The sequence below is a fragment of the Calidris pugnax genome, unplaced genomic scaffold (assembly GCF_001431845.1).
Source record: "Calidris pugnax isolate Ruff unplaced genomic scaffold, ASM143184v1 scaffold57, whole genome shotgun sequence".
Lineage (NCBI taxonomy): Eukaryota > Metazoa > Chordata > Aves > Charadriiformes > Scolopacidae > Calidris > Calidris pugnax.
In genome coordinates, this window is record NW_015090813.1 from 1,727,894 (window position 1) to 1,740,467 (window position 12,574).

The 12,574-nt window shown below is 41.1% G+C and overlaps 1 protein-coding gene across 3 annotated transcripts in view; it reads left to right on the plus strand.

Moving 5' to 3' along the window:
* Positions 1 to 12,574, plus strand: part of ADGRG6 (adhesion G protein-coupled receptor G6) — a 141,726-nt gene that overhangs the window by 20,564 nt on the left and 108,588 nt on the right. For all 3 annotated transcript variants that reach the window (XM_014939586.1, XM_014939583.1, XM_014939584.1), the window contains exon 2: positions 5,901 to 6,001. In XM_014939586.1, the coding sequence (XP_014795072.1) occupies positions 5,901 to 6,001 (101 nt within the window). The remainder of the gene's footprint in view (positions 1 to 5,900; positions 6,002 to 12,574) is intronic.

The window sequence follows — 12,574 nt, forward strand, 5'->3', positions numbered from 1 at the left end:
TTCCCACCCTCCCTCTCCGCAGTAGGTGATGAGTAATGTCAGGTCTGAGCCGCGCAGATAGGTAGGGCTGAAGGAATGGGGAAACGAGGGAGTTTTCCACGGCGGGAGCTGGGAGGGCAGGGCTGGCAGGGCTCTGCCCCGTCCGGGCTGTGGGGCCGCCGGTAGGGTCCCGAGGAGGGGGGTTGGGGGGCTGCCGCTTCTTCTCAGAGCGCTCTAATCCCCTCCTTAGGGCTGCTCTGGTGAGTTTCCCCCCCTGCTCGAAGGGAAGTGGCGAAAACCTCCGTCCCGCTCGCTGCCCACGCTGCCCCCCACCCGCCCTGTCCGGTCTCTCTCCTACCGGCCGTGGTCGCTCACGTCGAGGGGCCCCGTCCCAGCCCAGGCACCGTTCCCAGCCCTCCAGGTGCGGTGCCAAGCACACAAAAATTTAAAAAAAAAAATAAATAAGGAGAGGGAGGGCCGGGCGGGCTCCATAAAACCTTCCCGGCCCCACCGCTCCTCCCCGCAGCGCACGGAGGAGCGGAGGCAGCGCCGGGCTCCGCCGCCGTCGGGGGGCGAGGGGCGGTCGGGGGTGGGCGCCGCGGGAGTAGTCGGTGGCCTTCTCTCCTGTCCCGTCGCCGCCTGGCGGGCCACCGCCGTGGCCTCTGGGCGCCTTCCTCGATATGTTTTGCCGTTACTGAGAGGCTGTCTCTGAAGGTAAGGTAAGGAGAGGTACCAAGGTTTGGGGATTTGGGGGTTCGGTTGGGGGAGAGAGGGGATGTGTGGCTGGAGCGAGGGGAGAAGGGTAGGGCTTCCTAACAGTGCCCAGTGAAGTTAAGGTAGAAATGAGAAGAAGTTCCTAAAACCTAATGCTTCAGGGTCGCAAACAGCCAGCAGATTTGCTGCCTGCAACTGGGAAAAGTCCCTTTGGAACGGGAAGCCAAGGGACTGAGATGGATCTGGTGCAGCTGGGGCCCTTTATGTTAAAAGGCAGTGTCATTTTTTTACATCTCTTTCGATGAGTGAGGGTTCTTTCAAGATTGACTGTAAGAATAACTAGGAACTAGTAATGCTTGACAAAAAGAAAGTTTGAAGTGGCATTGTGTAATTAATCTTTCAAGACATCCGTGTACTACGCTTTAAAGCAAGGGTTTCAAAGTGAAAAGCGACTCCTCTGTTAACCTGCCCAAACTAAACTGTGAGTTGTAATTACCTTTCTCTTGTTGCAGTTCCACTTCAGAGTGATTAAGCTTAAAATCTTTTTGTTTACAACCTATATGAGAAAAAAAAAATAATGTGAAATTGATGTTATCTTTCTTTTAATTTTAAAGTGTCAGCAACATTTTTCCTTAATAGCTCTAGACATGTCAAAGACCAAAGAAAGTCATGCCAGTCTGCCTGAGGCAGAGTTCACATCCTACTCCAGGGAACTTTGCCGAAGCTTTGAACAAGAAAAATGGTGTATTCAAATGTGCATTGCATGTTTTGAGATCATACAAATGAAATGTTCCAGGATTATTCACATTTTGAGTGTGTTTTCTTGCAGAGCTGTATACTCCCTCAAAAGGTGATGGTGTCGTGTTATCTGGCTGCTGGCACCTAGTGTAAAAGGTTTAGTAGTTAGATGTAGCGAGGCTGCCACTAATTTCATCTTGAACTATGTCAAGTTACCCTCCATTTATGGTTTAGATAAATTACATGTCTATTTTGCTCTTCTGGAATGAATTGTGAATAAGCTCATTGTCTCCCTATGCTATAGGAAATGAGAGTAGCTGTGGACTGGGCTTTATTGAGTTGGTAGCTAGAGTGCATAGCTGGTCATGTCACACAGTGTCTACAAGGGAATAATGCAAGTCCATAGAAAAATCAGTAGTTCTTCTATCAGACTCCATACAAGGTCACTTTCTGATTTTTTTTTTTCTACTTTTTTTATTGTTATTTTTAAATCAGCATGAAGAGGGATTGCTGTTGTGAGAGTACATGCAACTGTAATAGATGTACTCCTACCGTAGGTGTCCTAATAGTCCCCAAATATACTGAGTAACGTACTGTTTCGGTTCTGTGTTTGACAACCAACAATGATTTGTTCAGAGCTGCTAGCACTTTACCAGCTGGGGACAGAACAGGGCTTTTTCTTTTAAATTGAAACAAACCAGAGAAGAAAACCCACTATGAACGCTGTTCAGCAACGTAGCCAGGGTTAAAGACTGAAATAATCCGTCTGTGTTCTGAGATCTCTGTTAAGGACTGCTTTGCTTGCTTAAACTCTTGGTGTCTTTTAGTACGTTGCTCTGTTGGTACCCATTCTCTGTGCTGCTGATGAATATTAAATGACAGAACACATCCTTTTAATAGTATTTAAAACAGGAACACACGACCAAAGGGGGTCTCTTGGGCCATCAAGGCAGTGCTGTTGTAGCAGGGGAGTGTATCAGCCCTTGATAAGCTATTAACTGACCCAGAACTGTTTGCTGGTTTTTTGTCAGTTGAATTATTTATATGCTGTTTGGATTCAGATCTAGACGTTAATTAACAGTAATAATCAAGAAAACGAATGTAAACATATTATATTAATTTAATATAATATTAATAGGTGAATAATATTTGCAACTAAGTTGGTGGGGTTTTCGTGTTTTGGGCTTTATTTAATGTGCTCTGGCTCCTTTTCATTAATTGTAGGCCAATTGGGATGTCACACTATAAAAATAAATATCAGGAGTGGATTTTGCTATGGAAGAAGCCTTTTTGTTGGCAGTGTGTTAGCTGTCTTCCATCCCTGACAGCTTCTTGTGTGAACAGGGGTGTTACGCACGTCACGGTGCAAGGCTGTGAGCAATCAGGCTTCTGAATTTTTGGCTTTTTGTCTATGCAAGATCTCAAGAACAAGTAAACACTGATTTCTTCGCTCATTTATAGCACTCAGCTAGAGGTTATGCTTTGCAACATAGATCTTCAAAAGAACTTTCCAAAAGAAACAGCTCTGAGTTATGGTGCCTGCATTAGTGGTGTGGTTTTGTGGCATGCTTTTTTGTGGCCATTCTAGTTTGAGTTTGATAAACCTTTCTTTCTTGTCAACTGAGATGATGTGGTGTAAACAAAATTGTTTTGTCCTTCATCAGTAGAGAATATAAGCAAAGGAGACAGGTTTGCTAGTTTTAACATATTTGTTTATTTATTTTGGTCGAGAATTGTATATTTTTTTTAATAGCAATTTTATAATTACCTAACCTTTTTCTCTGGGGAATAATCTTTATAGTTACTCCTTTCTGCCTCGTTGTTTGCACTTACTTGTGGTCTGCTCTGTTGTTGATTATCCGTGTTCTTGAAATCTTTCTTGACTTGTGCTTTTTACAAGAGTGAGGATGAGGAAACAGACTGTAAACTAACACCGTGAAGTACTGGCTTGTAAGTGTTACCGCAATGCAAGTAAACATTAACAAATAGAAATTGGCCAAATTAAATAGCTCTCTCAGACTTACACAGAATCTCAGATTCTTTAAGAAAGGCACCAAAGTCAAGATGACTGGGTAGATTCACTCCAGACCTAGGCAGCGGAAACCATTTCTGTTATTTTTCCTTGGCTATCTCAAAAGTTGTGTCTTGGATTCTCCAGCTCTTGGATTCTCTGTGGGAAAAGCCTTCAGCTGAGTTCAGAGAGACATCAAAAGTGATGATTGCTGTAACACACAAAAAATGTATCAACACAATGAAAACCAATGGAGATTTCTTCTGAATCAATAAATAAATGCTTGCAACTGTTTCCTAGTCTGATAACTTTAAGTGTGCTGGCTCAAAACAGACCAACAAACAAAAAATACAGCCACTTCTACGGGTTTGCATTGGTAGATTATGCTGTGGGCTGGCACATGTCTCATCAGTAGAAACAGCAACATTCTTCTATATTTCTCTGGTATGCCATGCTGTTATCCTCAACAGTTCCATTTCACCACTCTGTGAGTATATATGCATGCTGTTATGTGTTTGCACATGAATATAACTCCATATCTTAAAAAGGACTTCTGTTCAAAGTCAATTTTCTAAAGTAATATTAAGGGTATTGTGGATTTATGAGTTATATACATTGAACAGTAACTGCTCCCAAATCTCAGCACTCGGTTGTCTGAGATTTTAGTAGGGATTTTTGGGTCATTAAGTTGAAGGACAATAATTCTATTGTTTGATAATCTGGTTATTTTGTGTGTCTGGCTTCATCAAAGAGATTCTTGTATTTCAGAGCCCAGTGTTTTCCGTGCTTGTCTTCGACACTTGTTAAGTTTGACTTTACAATATCTCAGAAAAAAATAAATCGGCTTCAAATTCCTAATTTGATACAACTACCCGTAAAGGACTGGACTTCTTTTGTAATCAGCCCCTTGTGCTGTGTAACACTGCACCGAAGGGAAACCTACCTGATGGCAGAAGCCTGTTGAAGTGCCATTTACCTGGGCCCGTTGGCCCCCAGCCCGCAGGAGTGGTCTGATGAGCTGCTACTTTTAAAACTGAAGTTGGTTGTTCCTTTACAATGGTTTATCTTGCTTCCTTAAGTTTGGCTTGTCTACATTACAGAACTCCCCTTTGGGAAGAAACAGTAGCCGATACCGGGGAAGGATTTACGTTTGCCCCCAGGTTTCACTGGCAGGTTCACAGCAATGTCTGTGGAGCAGAAGGAAGACTGTTTTCCCGAGTTTAAGAAAATGGAATTTTTCTTGCCACTGAGTATGAGCTCTGTGCTTTCTTTCACTTACCTCTTTCACATTTTTGTCCTGATAAATCATACTAGTGGCCATTCCAAATACCTTTCCTTTTTTCTGTATTTAATACTCGCTAACCTGAAAGACGTTTGTGTTCATCGGTGTTTCTTCGTGACTGTCCATTTGTGGTGGTTCTTCACATTCTGTTACCGGGAGCAGATTTGTGAAATAGTTTGGGAATTCTGTTAGAGAGTTTCTCCCAATATAAGTAGATAATATCTTACTGAACGAAAACCAATTATCACCAAATAGGAGGGGAAGGAGTTGGTTAAAATAACGCTGGTTGCGTTTCATTACCCGTTGCTTGCTTTTGCACATTGCTAATTTGTTGAATAAAATGAGACGGGAGTGTAATGGAGCGCCATTCATTTTGGATGCATGGCTAAAAAGTCTGATCAAGCTTATTAAGAGTCTTCCTTGCTTCCTTTTCTGCTCCCTACGGAGGAGACCTTTTGGTTTAGCCAGTAAATGTCCTGTACGCTTCAAGGCAGAGGAGACTTTAACTTCAAGCTATAACTGATAAAGATTTTTATATAATTGCATTTGTTTTATTAAATAAATAAAGATGACCCTGGTGTCACTGGCAGCAGAGATGAACCCCTAGATTTTGGCAAGGAAAGTTTCAGCATTTTCATTAAAATTGCCAGCAGAAAATGTTGTAACTGTCAAATTATTAGGACTGAATAATATTGAAGGGCTGGTTAAGGGCAGAGGCAAATCGTCACCTCTCATCTTTATATAGTTAATAACAACTATGTATGTACTACGTACATTTAGACAGCGTAAATGTATTTGTATATGTAAACTGTGTAAATAGGTAAAACTTTGCAATGTCTGAAAAAAATGCTACACTTTAACCCTTTCAGGCTGTGACCACATTGCTGTTTGTTTTCCTGAACCACCACCCACACCTGTCTGCTTAGAAGCCCGGTGCTGGCCAGTCTTCTGCTTTGTTGTCTCTAAGAACCAGACAACATCATCTCTGACCCTTTTTAGCAAGTATAGAGACTTCTGTCTCTGTTTAAGCAACACTGGGGCCATCTGTCATTTTCAAATGCTACTTTATTGACTGCTAGTTACTAGTTTGACTAACAACAGTATTTTCTCGCTTTCATGGCTTGTTGTTAAGCTCCCTAAATTCTTGTTCGTTTTGTGTTTTTTTTTTCCCCACAGGATGTCTCATGTGAGTGAAATGTGGTGCTATCACTGGAAATGGAAGCTGCGGCACTGTCTCTGCTTGTTTACCACATATATTCTATGCATGCAGCAAGCAGGTAAGTCAGCAAATTATCTTCTCGCTTAAATAAGTAGTCTGGGAGCCAAAGTTTTGATGACTAAGGGTTATGCTTACGTATGACTGAACTGTGTACCGTATAATGTTTTGATGAAAGTGATACGTTATAACTATTAGTTGTGATTTGGCAGGTTGGGTCATATTTTCTGCTACTGCTGAATTTTCTTTTTGTTGTTTTTTTTATCGTTTTGCTGTTATTAATTGTTATTATTCTTTTTCTTTGAATTCTTTTGTTTCACCCTTCCTTTGGCTCTACCTTGTTAATACCTACCTCTCTTTTGAATTTCTTCTGGTTGTTGGAATACTGCAAGTAATCATGTAGTTCTTCCATTTTCCACAGGACTGTTTGTGCCTGTAGATTATGTATTCAGTAACTCTTCACTCTAGTTCAAAGCTGTAAAATAGCTGTCGTGTGCTTATTATTTTTAAACACTTTTATGATTCAAATAATAGAGACATTCCCCAGCAAGCTATATGTACATAAGACAATCATACACTGTAAAGAACAATCAGTTTAAACTTAACATCATCTTGCTCTGTAGTGACACTTGAGTACAGAGTAATGTAACACATTCTGACTGTTTTCTTTAAACATATGAATGAGAGATTTCATTTGCTAAATGTCTTTTCCTAACCACTAGAGTGCAAAATATTTTAGGAGCTCCAGCTGCTTTACTGGAAAAAAAACCCAACAAACTTCTGGAGTTTATTCTGGAGCATATGAAAATTTTGGAGCAGCTTGTAGTGCTCAGCTAATTCCGTATCAGATGGGTAGTTTTTGCTGTTACAGACTTGCCGTTGGAAAAAGGGTGGTTTATATATAGAAAGAGTTCCTAGCTTCTTTGATATTGTTTTTTCTCTAAATAAAAAGTGCAGTTGTTTTGGTTTTCTTTTTTTAAACCTCACTTTTTATTTAGAGAAAAAACAATGCAGTAGCTGTGCAGTGGCAGTTTCCAACTTCACGTCACTTTAATAGGTGTTTTCCATTTCCATTAAATTGTGTAGCCAGAAAGGTTCTTATGACCTGGCTCTCATGGTGGCTGGTGGCCTTTGTGTCCCTGTGTTCCTGGGCCATATGTGACCCTGGGCCATGCAGCTGCCACCCTCAGCATAAAGTAAATCAGGAAAAAACTGCTGTAATTTACTGCTGTAGGCTGTTACTTGGTGACTAGAACCTTAAGACCCAAAGGCCATTAGTCTTGGCTAATTCTTCTTGATAAAAGCTTAGTTGAAAGTGCAGTCCTCAGCATAAAGCAAATCAGGAAAAAACTGCTCTAATTTACAGCTGCTGTGGGCTGTTACTTGGTGACTAGAACCTTAAGACCCAAAGGCCATTAGTCTTGGCTAATTCTTCTTGATAAAAGCTTAGTTGAAAGTGCAGGTGACACCAGTAAGAGCAAGTCCCATGAGCCAGAAGGTCCTGGCCAACATGCTCTGATGTCAGAGAAAGCCAACTACAGTAAACTCATAGAATCATAGAATGGTTTGGGTGCTAATTCCTCTTGATAAAAGCTTAGTTATTGAAAGTGCAGGTGACACCAGTAAGAGCAAGTCCCATGAGCCGGAAGGTCCTGGCCAACATGCTCTGATGACAGAGAAAGCCAACTATAATAAACTCATGGGTGGATTCAGCTAATCCCAGTGTACCATCGCTACCCGTGCTGGTACTGAACAAATGGATGGGTCAAAAGCTCTATGCCAAACTCCAGGATACACTTCTATGAAATCCTATATGCTCCTGGGCTATCTGCTTCAGCAAGAAAGTGATTGGTGCCGTTGGATTGGTAAAAGCAGCCAAAGGGATTTAGGTAATTCAGTCTCCTCTGTTATAATTACCATCCATGCTGCTTTCTCAGGCACTGGTTTGGCATGTAGGAGACTCAGAACCAGGTCTCTGATGGAAATCAGAGTGGAGACCTGAACCTGAGTCTTTTACATCTCAAGTGCCCCTGGGGGCTTTTTTTTTTTTTTTAATCCATGGGTGGATTCAGCTAATCCCAGTGTACCATCGCTACCCGTGCTGGTACTGAACAAATGGATGGGTCAAAAGCTCTATGCCAAACTCCAGGATACACTTCTATGAAATCCTATATGCTCCTGGGCTATCTGCTTCAGCAAGAAAGTGATTGGTGCCGTTGGATTGGTAAAAGCAGCCAAAGGGATTTAGGTAATTCAGTCTCCTCTGTTATAATTACCATCCATGCTGCTTTCTCAGGCACTGGTTTGGCATGTAGGAGACTCAGAACCAGGTCTCTGATGGAAATCAGAGTGGAGACCTGAACCTGAGTCTTTTACATCTCAAGTGCCCCTGGGGGCTTTTTTTTTTTTTTTAATTGCTTTGACTGGAAAAGATTTGAAATCTTCAAAGCTTTCAATATATGGAAAAGACATTTCCCTATCTGCCTGACCGATGAGTAGATAAATAAGGTACACTGTAAACACCCAGGTTCAATAGACAAATGTTTGCTGTTCAACAGTGAAAGAGATCACAGATAGTCTGCCATTAATACTCGACTGAAATGAAAATGAGACATTTACCTTCACAACAACCTGTCATTTGGCCGTACTTGCCTGCAGACCCTCAGGGTTCACGTTGCTTCTCATGTTGATGTAAAAGCATAAATTATGCTGCAAAATGGAGTCTTCTCATCTGGTCTTTATAATAGAGCAGGGCAGACTGTGGGAAACGCTGCTGCTCCTGCATCTTTTTATTTTGTGTTCTTAAAAGGTATTGGTCACTTTGGCTGTGGATTCTATGGTATCCATAATCTCTCTGGCAGTTTAAGCTTTACTGAAGTTATAGTAGAGATAGCATAAAACTTTGCATTCCTCCAGCTTTACTAGTGAGCTATAAGCTAAGAAAGCTATTGGGGATTATTAAACTTTGCCTAGAGGAGGTTATATACAAGTGAGGGATTAAGAACATCAGGTACAGGTTTTATGGATTATTTAATGGGCTATTCATAAGGATAAAAATATCAGTCATGCTATGACTTGGAAAAAATGCCAAATTAATAATTTTATAGTTTAGCTTGAGAAGAACTACGGGATTTGGCCTACATTGAGAAACAAGGCTTAGGAGAAGGATTACAAGCAGAACACTAAGAACAGGAGTGGGATGGTCCATGAAAAGAACATTTAGCCACAAATTAATCGGTAAAGTACTGACAAGCATGTGCAGTGGTGGCGTGTAATCCCAAAATACAGGTCTGGTACCTCAGAGGAATCAATGGATATACTGTGACACTTAGAATGAAATGAGAAAAAAATATATTATAAAAGCATTAATGTACTTCAGTTAAAATCTCAGCAGCCGTTAACTGTTTTGGGTAGATATGTCTGGTGGCCTTGAGCAAGTAATTTAGCTGTGCATCAGTTTCCCTGTCTATAAGGTTGAGTGTATGTCTTGCCTCCCTTGTAAACAGGTTGCCTGTCCTCCAGTGAAGGCCTGTACAGAAGCTGAGAAGGTAGAATGGTGGTGTTTTAAACAGAATTAGTTGAATCTGCTTTTATCTGAGATTCAGACATTCCTAACTTTCCATTTGTATGTACGTTTTGTTGGTTTTAGACAGCCCAAAAGAAAAGACAAAGAGTGAAGAGAGTTCTGGAAAACATAACCAATGAGGGCAGACAGACGGAACTAAGATTTTTTTGGTCTAGAGTAGGCAGAAAGGGGAATGCATAAGAACTGAGAATGTTTAAAGAGAGAGCTGCAGTGGGAAGGGATAGTCTGATCTTTCTGGGCAGCCGAAAGGGCAAAAAGAATGGGCTTAAATTACAGCAAGACAAATGAGGGGAGGACATCTCACTGAAAGATACAGATAGCAGCGGAGTAGATTGCCAAGGAAGACTGGGGAATCTCAGTCCTTGGGAATGTATAGTAGCATCTGCCAGAAATGGTTTAGATCTGTAGTCCTCTTCCCATGGGGCTGAGAAACACATTAGATGATTTCCAAATTTCCTTACTTTCTATAGTCCTTCCTTAATCTTTGCCCTGTAGAATCTGTTTTGGCTCAAAATCTTGGAAATGCGGAGACCCATTGGAAATTGCACTTCTCAAAGTATGGCAGTGCTTTCACTGTGTCTACAAAATTCTGTTGGTGTCCTGTTGCAATGGTCTCATTTTTATCTGACATAAGGAAGTAACAGTTCAGTTGGAAGGTAGAAATTGGTTGCTTCAGGTGTGTGTAACCTCACAAAAAACGTGCAGTTTAGTGTCTCCTTCCTTTTTGGCTTTTCTGCTCTCATAGCAAAATGGCTAATGCTTTAATACTGCACTATCTCTTGGTTATGACTGTGCTCTCTGTGGTAACCCAGAAGCAGAACTGGAGTTTTTTTGGTGACCTTAAAAGCAGATTACAGTTTGCATAATTACTTTCCAATCCAGTTTTCAAGTGTCTTGTCAGTACTGGACTTGAGCGTTTTGAAATCTTACACATTTTGAGGAGATTGCAACGTCCTCGTAAGAGTTTTTTACCTTCTTCTGTCATCAGTAGATACATAATTACTTAAGAGTGAATAGCTGTTTTAAATTTTGACTACCATGCAACTGTATTTAGTTTTATTCAAGATGTGGAAAATACTTATTTTAATAAAGCCACGAGTACCTCTACAATTCTTATTGCACTATTTCTGCATTATGCCCCATACTACTGTTATCACAAAATTGCTATGACTGTAGCTGATGCCAAAGCGAGCATTTGTCCTTTCATTCATCCATCAGTAAAGTGTGTTGGTGTCTGTAGTCACGATTCCATAGAGTCGTAGAATGGTTAGATTTGGAAGGGACCTTAAAGATCATAGAGTTCCATGTCCCCAGAGGGCTTTAATCAATCACCAGGAGCTCACCAAAGAGTAAGTTGCAATTCTATTACAGTCCCTGAAATTGTAATTTCGTTGGGTTTTTTTTAAGTGGTGATTCAAAGCAAAAATTTGTACTGTTTTTAACTCATCAAGAAAGAGGTGATTTAAAAAAACCCACCAAAACTCAAAGCAGGTCCTTCACCCACATGGCTGACGGTGGTCTCCAATATAAGATCACCTCTGTCCATCATGCTCCTTAACTGGGCTTGTGTAGACAAAGGGGAGGATGAAAGTCCTTCCTTATTTATGGGAGAGTTTCAGAGTGACTCCGTGGGCTCAGGAGCCTAATGAGAGGTGGGAAGGGAGCGTGGTGGGAAGTATTGCTAACGCCACCTGCGCTGGCAGCAAGAGTCAGTCACGTTGCCATCTGTGAAAATGGGTTGGGTTTTATCTTGGACGGCCCAAGTCAGGAAGTGTGTTTTTTCACCACAGATCTGAAACCGCCTGCCCCAGACAAGGGCCAAAGATCCTATCGCGGGGCCAATGATGAAATGGTTGTCAGCACATTCCCTTATCTTCCTCTCTCTTTCCGTGTGCCCAGCAAGAACCCGAGCGCCAAGACGTTAACCCAGTCAGTCAGCACAAGCCTCGCGTACGGCGGGGAGGCAGGGGATGGTTTTTATAACGTTATTACGGGCACTTTGTGAAACTTCTCTGGTGGTATCCCCCGGGGTGAGAAGGGATGTGCATATATTGCTGAGCAGGGTAGGTGTGACTGAGACCCAGGCACGGAAATTCACGTTTTTGAAAGTTCTGGAAAAAGCTCAGAAAACCTAAGAAGTTTGAAAAATGTATTCAGTCTTGCAGTCTCTTTCCTTAGACATGAGACTTCTATGCCTGTGTAATTGAGAGGTTAGTCAGAGGGAATCTGAATATCTAATGAATAGCTCCAAAGTATTTTTATCCTTACCACTTTCTCTGTCACTCTTCTTATGTATTTTAATGTAGCTTAAGCAAAACACATCAAAAACAATCCTTTATGTTCTGTTTAATATCTAAATTTCCGCTGGCTTGAGACATGTGTTATATGAACAGAATTTCTGTTGATGTAAATCTTGAAGAGAGAAAGTTACTAGTTGGCTTTCTTGTATTTCCCTTAGCTGACAGTTCTTTAATGTAAAAGTAAATCACTACTGGAATTAATTTCACAGGAAGCTGCCTCTCATTACCTCTGTTTACTTTGTTAGCTATAATTTTTTGATGGTGCTGATAATCCTTTTCCCTAAAGTGTTTGGACCTCATTGCATTAACCATAACAACATTGCCTTAAAAGCACGGTGATTTCCACCCCCCCTTCCTCTGATGTGCACCTGTAGCCAAACCCCAATGGAATATTGTGAAATGTCACAGAAATTCAGACCTTACTAGGACCTCATCTTACAGAGTCTCTGCATTCTTTTATTAGCAGATAGGCTAAATAATGTACCTTTCTCTAAAGAATATACCTTTCACTGAAGGTCCTGTCTTTAGGAACTGTAAATTTTAGAATCTGTTTATAATTTATTTTCACCTCATTTTTTTCTGTTCACTGTTAAAAATTAAAAACATAGCCAAATGACAATTTGTCAGTGTGTCGAGACTGTCTATGACAACAGACAATAAAAGTATCTAGCTCAGTGGTATATACAAGAGCCCCAAAATGGCTTGGGGCCGATTGGACTGTGCTTTATAACAGACTGCCTCTGATAAA